Source organism: Empidonax traillii, unplaced genomic scaffold (genome assembly GCF_003031625.1).
Source record: "Empidonax traillii isolate 1590-97213 ecotype Southwest subspecies unplaced genomic scaffold, ASM303162v1 scaffold1290:size209104, whole genome shotgun sequence".
Classification (NCBI taxonomy): Eukaryota; Metazoa; Chordata; class Aves; order Passeriformes; family Tyrannidae; genus Empidonax; species Empidonax traillii.
The window spans coordinates 139,986-156,188 of record NW_020956483.1 but is presented as its reverse complement, the minus strand read 5'-3'; the positions used below and the strand labels follow the sequence as shown (position 1 = coordinate 156,188).

At 40.6% G+C, this 16,203-nt stretch overlaps 1 protein-coding gene across 20 annotated transcripts in view; it reads right to left on the bottom strand.

Annotated features, from left to right (window-relative positions):
* The window catches only part of ANK2 (ankyrin 2), a 171,903-nt gene that overhangs the window by 37,603 nt on the left and 118,097 nt on the right, over positions 1 to 16,203 (bottom strand). For 7 of the 20 annotated variants that reach the window (XM_027906377.1, XM_027906395.1, XM_027906385.1 and 4 more), the window contains 3 exons: positions 10,321 to 10,465; positions 6,730 to 6,832; positions 6,015 to 6,118 (listed from right to left, as the gene is read on the bottom strand). In XM_027906377.1, the coding sequence (XP_027762178.1) occupies positions 6,015 to 6,118; positions 6,730 to 6,832; positions 10,321 to 10,465 (352 nt within the window). Of the gene's footprint in view, positions 1 to 1,939; positions 1,976 to 2,867; positions 2,910 to 6,014; positions 6,119 to 6,729; positions 6,833 to 9,281; positions 9,294 to 10,320; positions 10,466 to 15,279; positions 15,361 to 16,203 lie in introns of all 20 variants that reach the window. The other 13 variants (XM_027906380.1, XM_027906386.1, XM_027906390.1 and 10 more) reach the window with 6 other exon arrangements.

Here is a 16,203-nt window from a genome sequence, read left to right as displayed (position 1 = left end):
AAGCAATTATTTTACAGCAATCAGTTATAGACTGCAGGGAAGTCTACACATGCTTTTGTTAGACACACAGCAGTCAGCTCAAGCATCATCCATTCCCTTTTAATTTAGCAAGACTTACTCATGAATTAGAGAGGCCATTTCATTCTCCTCCATTTTAGAGCAATTCAAAACTACATACTTGCCATACAAAAGGTAACTCTATCAAGAAGCATTGGCTACAGTGTCCCTCTGGTTGAGGGGCATACACCAAGGCCCCTAAACCTTTCAGGCTGTTTCCATGCCTTCTACAGAGAAGAGAGCAAATAGTAGCTTGAACAAAACACAGACTGTTATGCACTGGATAGAAGGGCAAAAAGTTGGGGTGTATTTTCATGAAATTTGTATTTCAGATCAGAATTGAGTTATACCCTTTGCTGCTTTTATTCATATAGGATTAACTTGGTTTGCTTCTGCATCTATCCTCATTTGAAAGAGAACAGCAGGATGAACAAATAAATTAAAAAAAGGGACGTGTCAGTGTTGGAGGGGGTGAGGGAAGATTCTTGTTGTGTGCTTTGCGAGGAGTGAGTCCCTGTCCTGTGAAGAGCTTTGCAGAGAGGCACAACCTCATGTGTTGCCACTCACACATCCCATTCTGCAGTCACTGGGAGAGCCATGCAAAACCCAGCAGGGGAAGGGGCTTCCTGGGACAGGCAGCAGTTCTTGGAACACACAGAAGAGGCAAAATCTACCCCACCACTTTCATACACTCGGCTCAGGTACGATTATTCTCTCAGACTGTGCAGCCACACATGCGCTCATCGGGCAGCAGGGAACAAAAGCTCCAAGGAGAGCACATCCACTGGAGACACACGACTGAACTTTTCAGCATAGGCTTTCTTAACTTAGACCAGAGACTGGGAAACAAGGAGATAGCAGCATTCAGTGTTAGTCGCAGTGTGAAGAAGCAGAAACAAACGACCAGGGTGCTTCAGCCATCCCAGAGTGTTCAGCAGGAGGAGGAGAACTGAGAGAGGCTGAAATTCCGAAAAAAGGCCTTGGATCCAGCTCCTGCTGAAGTCAACAGCATGTCATTCAACTACCTCAGCGTGCTTTCCAGCAGGCTGCAACTGTGCCATACAGAAACCAGGCAAAATACACATTCCAGGAGGACAAAAAACATGATCCTACAGGGGGAAACTGCTGTAGTATTGACTTCTGATAACATCCACTGCATTAGCCAGCTGCTGAGAGACTGAGTGACACTGCCTAAAAATATGGGCTTGTAGTTTGGGGTTTCATTTAGCCATTTACAGCTGAATACTTAAGGAGATTTTCACCTTTCTATGGTTATGTTAAAGGAGCAGAAGAGACGCCAACAAACACTCCAGCTGGCCTAGGGAAGATAATCTCCTTTGGGAATGTTCAGCTTCACGCAGTTATTCTACTAGTTCAAATATGGTGGCACAATGGGGCAAATATGGCCTAGGGAGAGGCTCTGAAATATTCTTTATATAGACAATGAGATAAAAGGCCCACTTAATAATTTAGCAATTACAGCGGATTGTGTTGGATTATTTGTGGAGGGTTTTTTCCTTCCTTTAAATATTAATACTAAAGCATGCCACCAACAAAGAAAAGGTATTGTTAAATAAACCAGTGGTTAAAACAGTCTGGGATTGTATAAGGAGCTTTGTTAAGTTTTTTTGCAGTGGACTTATTATGTGTCCAGAACTCTTTTGTTATAGAAAACAAAGCAGAGGGAGAAAAGTGGGCACTTACTGTATAAGAAGAGAAATAGGGCCACATGTAACTATTCCTGCTGGTTACATTGATTTTTTGTCTCAGCTAACGTGCACTATCAAACACTAAAGCATCCTGAAGTGAGGTAAGAGGGGAGAATAAATAGGGTGGGTGAGAAGTGCAATGTATTAAAGAAAGAAATTATGCAGAAGTTCACCTGCTGTTGTCAAGATCAAGACATGGAGAAGAGCATCTGCAATAGAATAGATGATTTAACATCAAAAAACAAAAGAAAGGGGGGAAAAAAAAAAAAGAATGAGTTAAATGAAATACTGGAAAAAAATGAAAGAGATTTCTAAACCAAACACATGAACATATACATATATGTGCATATTCATTCCGTGTGAGAAGGGAGGAGTGAGCATGGGAAACAAGCTACGTCGACAGCCTGGCTTACAAATGGCACTGCTGCTACTGGAATAAAACTCCAGTGATCTGGGTCCTCTACACACATTCTCCCACAGGAAGGCAGATGCAGGTTAGATCCTGAAGAAACCTTGGAGACGCGGATTAGGGCAAGTGCTGCTTGGTTTAGGCGTCCATGTGTGAAATGTGGGCCGTGATTTATCAAAGGGTAAGGAACCTAAGGTAATTCCAGCCAGTGTTCCTGATTACCCCAATGAATCGTTATTTCTTTTCTTCCATTTCCCTATCTATAGCTTCTGTCCTCCCCTCTTCTCCATTTCAACATGTTTCTTGTCCTCCTTTTGTTCTGCAGAATGACAAATTCCAAACTTTCAGTTTGACCTGTTTGGGCTCTCAGTAATCACTCAGTGTCACACGGACAGTTAGTTTTCCAATGTCCCTTATTCTACAGATCTCCATTGCCATTTTCTTCCATCAACACCAATTTGCTATTAATGAAACACACCCGCTGTTTTTCCTTACTGTAACTTTCTGAACAAAGGTCATAAAGCTACAGCAAAATTTGAAGTCATTCAGACTCTGAGATTTAAGAAATGACTATCAGCTGGTCGCTGCCAGGTCCTGTTTCCATAACGATTTCCAGGAAATCAATCTCGGGAACATCGGGAAAAGCAGTGTTATGGATTCAAAATACAACACTTGAAATAGATTTTGTTTACCTTGTTAGCAAGGATCCAGCCTCCTTTTTTGCAGACATGCAGCTAAGAATGATAATTCACATTATTTGTCACAGTACGAGCTGCCCACTCCCTCATCCTTCACCTTTTCTCATTGATGGAGGCAACAACAAACTCACTAATAATATCCCAACTTTTTTTTTCAAGTTAGAAGTACTGATACTCTCAAAATCATCAAACAGTCAAATAGGGACTTCTCCATCATCAAATTATACACATTCAATACCTTTCATTAAACAGGAGTTTTACTGTGAGCAAGTCAGAGCTGGAACATTTGCAGAGCTGGCACGTATTTTCTCCAGAACACAAAATCATGTTAATATCAAAGCCTGGACCCAGAGCTAAACGCTGCAAGTGAAAAGAAACCTTGCAGTTCAGTGATTTTTTGCCTTTCAACTTCAAGAAAATTGGTTCTTCCACAATAGGATATGGTGAGGTATGAGAGTAAGACTGTGAAACATATTTGCATTATGTAGGAGTAGTTCTGTCTCTCACAATGCTTAAGCAGGTAATTACAAATAATATCCCCTAATATTACCAGCAAAGCAATAAAACTCTTATCTTATTGGATATTCAGCACCCAAACCTTCTAGCATAATCAGATGCCCTTAACCATTGTAAGATCTAATTGTTTTATCAGGAGAAGCAAATCTGATTCACTGAAAGGCAGTTTAAATGCAGGAATTTATATTTTTACCTTCAGCCAACGCATGAAACTACTCAGAAACTGTCAGCTGTGTAGAATGTCCAGGAGATCTCTATGTTGAGATTTTGAGCACCACAAGAGTGTTACATCTTAAGAGAGAAATGTTTTCTGGGTTTTGAAATGGTTGCCAAAGACTCTGACAAAAGAGCTTGCTTTTCCTTCCTTACTGATGAAATTATCAACGCATTGAAACAAGAGTTACATTCACTTTTTAAGTGGATGGCTAAAACATTTTCCCCTTCTGAAATTTCAGACATGGAAGGGGTTTTGGTTAGTTATGCAAAGGCTGAAATATGTGCCTGTGAAATTCCACACCGAGAGAACAGTTCTCTCTGAATTTATGCTTTTGCTGGGAGTGTTACACTGAAACACTTCCCTACAAAAGGACATCAGTAAGAACCCAACAACAATTTGGGGTTTATCACTGAAACAGAGCAGGGTGTAATTTTTTCTTCTTAGATTGTGCAGAATACAAACTTAAAATTTTCTTTGACTAGTAATTCACGTCCAATACCTTGCTGATATGTTATTGCACAATCTGAATTCAATACATTTTCAGTGTCTTGGGCAAAATCAAGGTCAGACCTTTGTCCAAGGCCACTGACAAGGTTTATATAGCATTTCTTTGAAAATTCTAAGAGTTTTCTTTCATGACACATAAATACTCTGCCACTGCATGCACCCAAATGTTAGCAGTGCTGCTGGATCAGAAGAACTTACCAATAGTGTGTGTCTGCGCGTGGAGGAGTGTGTGGGTGACAAGAGGAGTATAAATTACAAATATATTTTTTGTTCCAGTACTTGTACAACTGTTTCACTTTCAAAAGCAAACTCTAGTAGTCAATGTACTTTGTTTAAAAAAAAAGATATACTCCAACAGTTTATGATAATTTGATGACTTGGGCAAATCCAAACAAAATTAAAATGAAGTGCTGTACTGTGTTTTCCAAAGGTTGAGGAATCACTGTTATAGGTTTCTTTATTACAATATTTAGTGGCAAGTCAGTTGGTTTGTATAGAAAGTGGAACATAATTTGTGTCATGTTAAAGGTCACTATTTAATATAAGGCAGCAAGAGTGTTGCTCTTATTAAAATCAGGTAGATATCTTATCCTACCACTAGCATTCTGGTCATCCCAAAAGATTGAAATATCACTAATATAATTTAAAAGAAAACCACAAAATTACTGCACATCCAAGAAGTAAATGCCACTCTCCTAGGAAGTCTTTAGTTCATCCTCTGCAATCACAGGAAAGACCTACCTTTCTGAAAGGGAAAACTAATACATCCTTTGGAAGAAGTTTGGAATCCACGGAGGGTTAGAATAAAGCACCAAAGCAATTTTAAAGCTTACCAGCATAAATAGAAACACATACATACTTTACATATTAAGTATTTTCATTTCATTTGTTAGTTCTAGAGCTCATGAAAAGCAAATCCAAACAACACTGGTCACAGCCAAGTATCCTCCTATCAGCCAACAACAAAACTGCTCATCTATGTCACATCAAGCAATCTGCAATCACAGTTATGACAATATTGTTCCTCCTCTAGACCTGTCATTCCAAAGGGGACTCCAGTGCTATGTTTTGAAAGATATGGACTGTCAGATAGTTGCAAAGTCAGCTGAGATGAACAAAACCCTTCTTTCCCCTTGTGATGTCCAGCCATGCTGTGTACAATGTAGTGCCACAGAAATTAAAGGTTTTTTAATTACATCCCCTTTTTTATGAACTCATCTGCACATCTGTAATCAAACCTCATGGCAGGACACAAGGGTAGAATTCAATGTGAAGAATAGAATTATTTAAAACACACTAAGTAGGAGCATTTAAAAGGCCAGCCAGGATAAGCTTTTTAAGCATGAACTTGGCTGGGCCTGCATTTTGACCTGCCTTATGCCACGACAACGGGCTTGCCTAAATGCAAATGCTTATGAAGAATACATGAAGAGAGTGGCCAAATATGTACAAAGCACATGATGTTGAGGTTGCTTGTCTATTCCTGTAATTTGAAAGGCAAAACCCCAGAGTTGGTGCTCACCTAAACTACTCCACTAGCACGGTGAGTACCCACCATCTGGAACGATTAGGCCCTTGATCTCAATTATTGCTAACTCCAAAAAGGCAGTGTATTTATTTCTCCATACAATTCACACAGTTCCTGTGTGTATGCATCAATTATCTCATTCATTCCTCTTGAACTTGACTCAGGGCTCACGGACTTACAGCAATTTCAGTGAACAGTCTTGGTACTCAGGTTTGTTTGACTGTCAGAGCTTAAAAGATCATAACAATTTATTGACAGCTCCAGGAGGCAAAGAAATTAACATACAGCTCGTAGTTAAGCATTAGTTGAAGCTGCTGCCACTGCAGGTACACTGTTTCTCATTTTGAAGTAAAATGCTAATTGATACACTCACCCTGAGTGAATAGGGCTGGAAGAAAGAGCCACATTGTCCAAGTTTTCAGGGCCCCAGCTCAAGCGATAGGAATTCCTTTCAGCTTCTTTGGCCAGAGTTGTTACCTTGGGAAGCAAAAAAAAAAAAAAACAAAAACAACCAACCCTTTTTACTGCAGTGAAATCAATTAATCAACTAAACAATAAGATGTGTTTTGCATAGCAGTGCCTAAAGCATAAACTTTTTTTAAAAAGAAAACAAAGGAGTAAGAATAGCACTAAGATATTAGAAACCCCTTATTGTAACATTCTGTATTTGCTGAAAGTAATCCTATGTTATTGGTCTCAGTGAAATGAATGCTGTGATTTACCAAGAGGGCATTTCCTAAATCTCTTTTTTAACTAAAAGCATGTTTCAAGAGAGTATCTCTGAGGACAGTGGCTGTGAGTTTATTAGAATGTTTAGCCCACTGGCTGGTAGCAACATTCGAAAATCAGTTACAGTGGAGAACATTAAGAACACAGTCCCTGTAGCATTCACACGGCTTATCCATTAATTTTGGAATAGAGTTTAATACAGTACAATCTGCTGTTAAATATCAGCAAAAACAGAGAGACTTGTAGTAAAATAAACTAGCAGCGAACAGCACAGACTCATCAGTGCAATTTACGCTGAGATCTTTTTCTCCTCCCCAGTTTCTCCCGGCAGTGAGCGAGTTCAGGGGGTTTTTCCTTACCTGCTGGCTGGGGATCACCACGGTGTCGTCGATCATGGCGCTGTCCCGCAGGTAGGAGGCGTGGCTCAGGGTGTGGGACCTGTCTGAACTGAAGGACCGCAGGCTGGCAGGTTGGTAGGATGCCATAGCAATGCATCAGCAGCACAGATGATGTTGGGAAGGTGTCATGACAGATCGAGTGGGAGAATGAAAGAAGCGTGCAATTAGCAACGGGATGCAGCTTCCAGGGGGAGCAGATCCCTGCCCCAGGGGGACATGGTGGGGCTGTGCCACCTCCCTGACCCCGGGCCACAAAGCCTCTCCACTGACTCAGCTGCTTCAAAATGCAGAACCTAGACATTCATCTGCATGATAGCTTTATACTCACAGATGCTTTAGGCTTGGCTTTGTGGCATGATAGTCTCCTTGTAACAAAAAGCATTCATTTAGGTAAGGCTGAAGTTCTCTGCTATGTTCCACAAACCACTGTGGAAAACCAGAACACTGCCACCTGAAGAAAAGCTGGAGTGACCCTTGCTCTCTGACCTACTCTCTCCCCCTAAAACTGTAAATAAGTAAGCTCAACGTTGTCCCCTGGAAGGTACACACAAGCGAGGTGAAGTGTGGCCGGCCACAAGCTCCTGTGGAAAACAGAACTGTTCCTGGGAATGCCAGCAGCATCTTTAGGGAGGCAGTCCAAATGGGAGCACGGATCTCGCTGTAAGTACGCACAGCTCCACAGAACACTGGTTGCTGTAGCAATGAGAGGTGCAAGGCAGTAAATAAGCTGCTTCCAAGCACTGGCTCAGAATGTAACTGCAGTATCCACCAGCAAAAAGCAAAAAAAAAAAAAAAAATTCAGACAAATAGGACGCCACAAAAGGACATATTGAGGTAAATGGGGGTTCTGCTACCAAACAGCACTAGTTTTGTCCCTTCAGTATTCACTGGCTGCAGTTTTACATGAGTGATTTTTAAGAACAGATCAGCCACCTTCAGATGTTGTACGTGTACTCTGTGATAGGTCTAGAGGAATATAGTACATATAACTGAAGGAAGCAATTTTGTTTTCCTGGCTCACACACCCGTGAGTAGTACTCAGGATGACTAATGTGCGGGATCAGAACAATAGGCCATGTATCTGGATACGCAGATTTTTAAAGGATAATTCATTTTCAGCAGTTAGCAAGTCATGCATTCACTACAGACAAGAGTTTCAAGTGCTTTAAGTGCAGTTCAAATACCATCTGATTCAGACCACTCAGCCTTTTTTAACAATAGCTACGTTCACTCAGGTTTGAGGGGGTTTGATTCATTTTTAGAAGCAAATGGTTACCTTATTTTTATTAGAAAAATATGACATTGAAGCATAATGAATGCTCTGGATGACTGACTCATACTAAAGGTCTGTTTAGCATCCTAGGTGGACTGTACAAAACTGGAAGCAAAGATAGGCACTACACAGGTTTTGGAAAACCTTGAGAAGAAACTAAACCTACAACGAACATTTGTTCTTTGGTTGAGAAATGAGCCTTAGTAGCAGATCCCATTTGCCCTCATTATCCTGTGTTCATTTGCACTTTTGACACTTCCAGAGCTGCTTTGCTGCGCCATGCAATGCTCGTGAGAGAGTCACCATCCAAGTTGTAGGTTCTGCTATTCAGCTACTGTCATATCCTGCACAGACACTGAATGAAAGGAAGTCTGAACTAAAGTTGGCTGGTTATCTCCATGGTGATTTTGTCCATCTTCACTGCTGCTACCACCACCACAAGTATATATCCACTCTGCTCTACCTGTACATAACCTCCAGTAAATACACCAAGGCTCCTGGGTTTTATCTACAGACACACTCACGACTGAGCTTTGCAGTTGATTAGAGGTTTAAATTTCCTTCTAAACTCAATTTCAAATCTAGTGTTCAGATGGCACTGCCCCTCTCTGTGTGATGGACCAGCTAAATGAAGAGCAAACCAGGAGTTAAAGACTCAGAAATAAAGGTACTTCAGGAATCCTTTTAAATAAAAAACCCAAACCTACCTAAAATCAGAGCCAAAAACACAGTCTAAATATAGATTTTATCCAAATCTGGCTGATAAATCTTAAGTAACAGACTGTGGGGCCAAAACCACTCAGCCACAGAAATGGAACTGTGGAACCCAGGAATGCTACAAAGCTCCTGAACGTGCCTGATGTATCACCCTTCTCTTCTAAGCCCTGAACAAGGCCCAGGTGGAATCCAAAAAGTATAAGCAGCATTCCCTAGCCGAGTTTCTAACCTGGATACTTGGGAGATCACGTTGCAGTGCACATCCACTTCCCAGCCTAGAGAGATCTAACAAGCTCTAGTCCAGTTAAGTGCAATTCCTGTTGAAGTATATATTGTTTCAAAAGCTGAGAAAAAAAATTGGCATCATTGCAAACTGTACCAATCAACCAACAGCAGCAGCATCGTTCATTTGGTGCTCCAAATCAACTTGCTGGCACACAGCAGGCCTTCAAAGTGGATGAGCAGAGACAGGTGCCACAGAAGGGTATAGAGACAACAGGTGTTCATGCTGTGTAATACCTACCTGGGCATGATGCTAATGAAAGCACGTGGAAAAGAAAGAAAAATGAAGGGGAGAGAGAAATAAAATAAATAGGGGAGATGGTTACAAATGAAAAATATATGTTTTGAAATCAAATTGATCAATGCATAAGGTTACGTGAATCTAGACTGCTAATACTGTTCTGCTTTACTGAATTTCTTGGAAAACCAAAGTCAGTATAATGCAATGAAAATCACATTAAAGCAAAAGCAAAACAATGGAACCAATCTCTGTGAAAATTCTTAAACTCAGTAATCTGAAGGTGACAGAAAATGAGACCATGGAGTTACAAAGATGTTTTTCTTCTTTCATTCTTTCTCCCTTTATAATTTTGCTTCATTTCAATGTAATTATTCCAAATGGGAGCTTAACTTAAACTGGCTTAACATCTGTGTGCACAATCGTTTATATACATCATCTTAAATGAAATCTTTGTTACCATGGAAAGAACAAAAGGGTTTGATTTTAGGCTCTCTGCTTTAGTTCATAAACTTCCTCTAAGAGTTAAAAAGCCACACAGTCACTTTGTTTTCAGTGGACTCACTGGAACTGCCTAAAAACCAGCAAAGACTCCAGGCTTGTGAGACCTGAATGATGGGATTTACACATGCTGTGAGGAAAACCAAACTGTTTCCTGACATCTTTTGTTCCAGGAGCAATTCACGGCCTCCTGAAGTAAACAGAAGGGATCCTACTGATTCCACTGAGCTTCGGAAATGCTGCCAGAATAACAATCAAGACTGGAAAATGAGGTAGGTTCAAAATTCTGTTCCCAAGACTTCTCCTTTTTTCTTGTATTCCCTTCAGTGTACCCCAGTTCTAAAGGCAGTAAGTGTGGAGACACTGCTGACTTACACCAGGCATTTCACACCCAGGAATGCCTGGGTAGCTATTCAGAACTTAGAACTGCGGGTGTTCCTCTGCCAGCTCAAGTGAGAGACCCTGAAAAGGGGATTTCAAACATTTATAACAAAATGAGTGTAAAATTATCACAAGAAAAGTGCTGTATCCAGGCAAATACCTGTCTGATCGTCCTCCTTCCAAGCTGTACCTCAGGTAGTTCATCCCATCCAAGAACTGGCTGCTTGGCAAAGAGTCATCCCCTAGTTCTCGGAGGTCTTCTGGCCTCAGGTACTCTCCCCCATCTCCTGTCATTGTGTCATCACCTAAATCAATCACAGCAGGGACAGAGCTCAGCACACACACACGGGTATGATTCCATCTGCACATTGGGATCTAACAGCTGGGCAGCACAATCAACAGGAAGGCATTTCCCACTCAGGAAACACTGCAAACCACAAGCAATTAATGTGTATAATGAAACTGGCACATCAAGCAAGATATTAAAAAAAATTGAAATCAAAGTGATTAACCAGTTAGATTTAATCCATTTTTTGCTGTTACACATACTGGTAAGGGGCACATTTCTTTGCTATTCTCTAAAGTCTCTCTGTTCCTTAATCCATTTTAGCCCTCTGGTCAGAGCTTCATCCCAGCCTAACAGTTTATGGTTAAATATCCCCACTTATTTGACTGCAATCTACATGTTTTCAGAAGAAAACATGTTTTCCGTGACTTTATGCCTTATAGTTGCAAATACTAATTTAAATTCTCCACTGTGATCAGCAACAAAATTCTTCTTTCTAAAACACAGCAACATCCAGAAACTGGAAATAAGCTCACTGGCAAAGATGGGAATGATCATTATTCAGAAAAATAATTCCTAATGAAACACAGCCTAAACAACCACTGGTTATCTGACACAGTAACCTTCATGCATATACTCAGAACAACGGGGCTTAATCTTTTTTTCAGGTCCAAAATTATTTTCCCCAGGAAATTCTGTCTATATGAAGTCACAGTTCACTTTCCCCAGCAGACTAACAAAACAGATCCCATTGCCAAGCAACATGGAGATGTTTCTTTTCATTCCCATTTGCAAGATGCTTTCTCTCCACAGTTTCTTCCTGGATATTTCAGCCATTTTCCCAATTACTGGATGAGCCTGCCAGACCCTAGGCCATGGATAGCTTCAAATTTTCTCATTTTCTAAGCTGTGCCTTGATATTTGTTTTCACAAAACAAATCAAGCTACTTTTTCTAGCTAGATGTTTCAGCGAAGAAATAAGTAATTTATTATTTGTCACCTCAAACTAAATAAACTTTGGGGTGTTTAAGATTTTTTTTTTTATACACTAATATTATATGTAAAAACGAGGCTTGACTCTTTTCAGTGTAACAACAAGAGCTCTTGAAAATTCCATCTGCCCACATGAAGAGGGAGAAACTGGGCACAGTTTCACAGAAAACAATAAAATGCATTTAATCATTTCATGTTTCCTGTCTTCTGACAGATGATGCCTCCTGTTTCCTGGGAATGTCACATTATAAAGCACGGGGCTTAGTGAAAACTTGGAAGATATTAAGGCAATGCTGTTAATCAAACAGTAAAAGGAATTCCAAGTTATATTTCAAATAAACTAGATAATTATAATCATGCCAGACATTCCATCTATCATAGAAACAAAGGCAGAATCTTCACCACTTTCATCACACCCACATCCTTTAAAAAAAAAATATCCAAAGTCTGCTCTTATTCCAGCTTTGGCCTCTCATCTAAGAGTTGTCAATACCAGGGCTGAGTACCTCTGTTTGATGTGCTGGGAACATCTGCAAACAGTAACCAGACTGTCCAGGGATATCCTTCAATAGCACACTAGTCTGGAGGGAACTAGAAGATAAAGTCACTCCCTAACAGTCCCTTGTGCCCTTCCACCTTTCCTTAATGAGATGAACTCCCAAGTAGTTCATTAGAGTATACGAAGGGGAAAACTACATATTTAAGTCTCAATGATTGCATATTCAGCTGAGCAAGGCCTTCCTTACACAGCAGATCTTAGCAGCTGGCAGCTTTGTGGCCATACAAGAAATGATCCTTTTTAATTGTGCCAGAAACAATTTGTCTGCCATCACATTCCCCATCAAATTAATGCCAGGAACATTTTCACCGCTCACACTGAGCAGTCTGGGACAAATACAACCCCAGGCATTGGTTCTCCACTGTTTGCAGTGGCCATCTATGAACTCACAGGTAGATTTTGAGGAGTTACCTGCTTAGTGATTCATCTTCCATTTCCTAGAGGGAACACCTTCCCAGTTGAATCACTGCACTTGCTGCTGCTGCCAAATGTTTGGATACAGTTTTGAGCATTTTAAATCACTGACCAGACTACCAAGTGACACAGGGTACATTCTGAGATCACCTATCTCCTCCTACAGTGAGAGCTTGGCTGGAGACCCACACTGTACTTACATCTGCAGAGTCAATTCATTCAGGGAAGGCTCAACAAACACAGCTCTTACCATTCCTATGCTTATTCTGCTCATAAATGAACTGCAAAAAACTGCTGTATGAGAATTGCTCTGGAATTGTTTCTCACAAAACACAAAGAAAATGTAGACAAAAGTTAAAAAAAAATTAAAATTAAAAAATAAAGAAAGGAGTCTGTGTCAAACTGCCAGAAATCGCTTCTAATAGATGTTTTAATGTTTTTTAACTCACAGATACATTTCTGTGAGTTTGCCAAAATTACTGTTTTCTCTACAGCATGCAGATAAGTCTACAGCTCACCACAGAAGTGCTGCTGCTTAAAAGTAACAGATGGAGAAGGGAGAGCTGTGGCAAGAACGATTTTTATGGAATATGTATACTCCAGAGTTTCCGTGACACTTTCCTTAGACACCTTCACTTCCCTAAAGTCAGTTCTCCACTTAGTGGCTCACACTGCAAGTTTCCCTGGGTAAGTTTGGCTAATGCTTTAAATTTTCTTTACTTTCAGCCGGGCAGGAAAGCAGGGTTTCATGGGTGGCTTCCTGCAGAGTTTCAGATATTGATACATTGAACAACAGGTTGCAACTTTAACTTTTGAGTTTAATTAAGGAAATTAAGTTTTCCCACTAATCAAAGTGCTCCTCCAGAGGAATTATGTGGATGTACACCAGCAGTGAATTGTGCCCATTTCTCACCCATATGCAGCAGGCCACGTGGGGAGGCACCCAGGAAATCCACTGTTGTACTGTGGGGTTTTTAACTTTTTGATCAGAAATCTGATCCAATCAGATATGGCTTAACTGTGAACTGCTTCCTGGAAATCTCAGATGACACTAAGATGGCCTTAAGTGATACAGCAGTATCACAGACCTGCCACCTTGGCACAGATGCACTTTCATGAAGGGACAGCAAACCCTGCTTTTACACACCTTCTACTTCTACTCCCTTCTGCCTGTGACAGTTGTCTGGCTGAAAAATAACTTGTCAGTACAAACAAAGAAATTAATCTGCAGACAGATCAGTTCTCTGGGCTGGTTCACCACATGGTGAAATGTTTGTGCTGCCAGAATGGAGGATGTGGGGAACCACAGTCAGAGCTTGACTACTCCTGCAGCAGGCAGAACTTAGTCTCAAATAGGAACTGAAACTACAACTTTTGAAAATTAACTGGAGATGAGGAGGCTCAAAGAGAAACCAGTGAGAGCTCTTGAACACCCTGGTGAAATAACACACGGAATGAGTGCAGAGGAGCATATTAATATACGGGGAAAGAAGAAAATCAGGTTCCTGCCTTTTCTAGATGTTCCTGTGTGTCTGCACTGACTCAGCCCTAACAAAAACATCTGCTCGTGCTCAACTTCACTGATTCTGTAGACACCACTACAATACATTTCACAAGATGCTTTGCAGTAATTGCCCTGCTCTACTCTAAGGATCCCTCGGGTGCAAAGAGCTTCTTTTGTGGGAACGGCTTTAAAGGAACGGGAACTTTGCAGCAACACTCACAGCCAAGGCAGGCACAACGATAAAAATGCACAGGTTTTTTAGTGCAACTGTATCCACACCAAGCATTTCTGCTGGCAGGGGGGGTATGTTTCTCCAACCACATCACTTAACAGCTCTGCCTATGGGAATCTGTAGTGCAATCCCCATTGAGGGGGATCAAATGCCATTTCAAAACAAACAAACAAACAAACAAACAAACAAGCAAAACCAAAAACATGATCTAGTTCTGTTCAGAAGAAAGATTAATTTTTTCCAAGTATCGTAAAAGGTAAAGAATTCTGAATAATAATACATAGGATAAACAGAAAAACGCTGCACGAAAATCGAGAAAGAATTTGTGGGACTCTCGGTCCATGCAAAATATTTTAAAATAGGCTACACAGGGCAGGACCTTCCATATCAAGCTAAGCTATTTACTAGATTATTTGATGCATTACTTTATCCTGTTAACATGGGATGTTACACTTCCGTTTGTTTTAGGAATAGGAACACTATATTAACAACATAACAGCGTGCAATTATGCAACGTACCTATTTTCCAGGCAAAATACAAAATATTTATCACCAGCGGTCAACGTGCTCCGCCATGGGACTTGAACCACTGCTTTGCTCAAGTACTCTTGTGCTACTCTGGGTAATCATGTAACTACAGCTGGCAGGTTTAGGTGTCACAGCAATTTATTTCAGAACACATTGTGTCACTTGAAAGAACACACAGTTACAGAAATCTTATTGCTGGACTCCTACAAAGCTCCACCATCACTGAAAGGTTCATCCCCTCTATTAAAGGGGTTTTTGTAGTCTTCCTGTCCCTCCCCAGCTATTTTAAGTTCCTGTCCCAAGTACCATCCACGTTAGGCCTGTTTGCAGGGAATGTTAATTCAAAGCACTGGAGAGCATTAGTCATGCTGGACGGCCCCTTCAAGTTCTGCCAACACATTCAAGATATAGGTAATAAATCTGAGCTTTTCTGGCCTCCCTTCTTCCTCCCACCTTTCAGGAGACACACACTCAGCCACACTTCAAAAGTAACGGAGAGGAGCAGTGTTAGGCACCCCAAGTATGCAAACCTGTGTTTTTTCAGCACAAAAAATAAACCAAACAGTCCAGGTTAAACAAAAAGAGGAAGTTTGCAGGTCTTACTCCACGAACTCCTGCTAACAGCACCTGTGCCATTACACGCTTCCCCATCACTGAAGGGTTCATCATCAGAGTGTTTAAAGGCTGTACAACACACAAATTGGTTTGAGAAAAGGGAATACTCTGGATCAATCCTGTAGAAGCAGAAAGACATTCCAGGCTTTGTGGGTTTAAGGATGGTTCAACGGTAAGATTGAAGGCCTGGGAGTAAACTCAGCAAGGTGAACACAAAGCTTTAAGCAGTTTAAAGGCCATTTGTCATTGAATAATTACACAAATAGTTGAATCGCTTCTCAGACACAAAGCAGTAAAAACATTCCTGAGCAAAATAACCTCAATGGTCGTGATGCAGCAGAAAATAATTGATTTTGAATCACACTTGTTTGCTTTCACATTCGAAAACAAAAAGTTGCATCTGGAGCCTAAGCATCATATTTACTCGAGTGGAACTCATTTATCAGCAGAAATACCATTTCTAAAAGCAACACGAGAAGCTATATTGGCACTAATGAATGCCATTAACTTCCTGCACCATTTAGAACCACAAGTGCATTTGCATTCTTTGTAAAAGAAAAAAAAATCCTACCCTGTAACCTGTGTTCCTAAATCCCCAGGACTTTTTGGAAATTAGTCACTCCACAAATTATTTCCACGAAATAATAAAACCCATCATAAAACAGCATATGTAAGACGCTGCAATATTAATTAACACTGCCAAGAGTAAAAAAGAAGACAGAAGATTGCTTCAAACATGTTTGTATTTATCAGATGCCGTGTGATTGAAATTCCTAAGCAGTCACTTGTGAACTTTGAAAAGGGGATGTTTTTAAGCCTTTTCTGTAATTCTGTGCTGCCTAAGACTGCAATATTTTATCAATTCTTCCAGAAGTTCACAGAAATTTTCTTGGGATGTAGCTAAGCAGTACA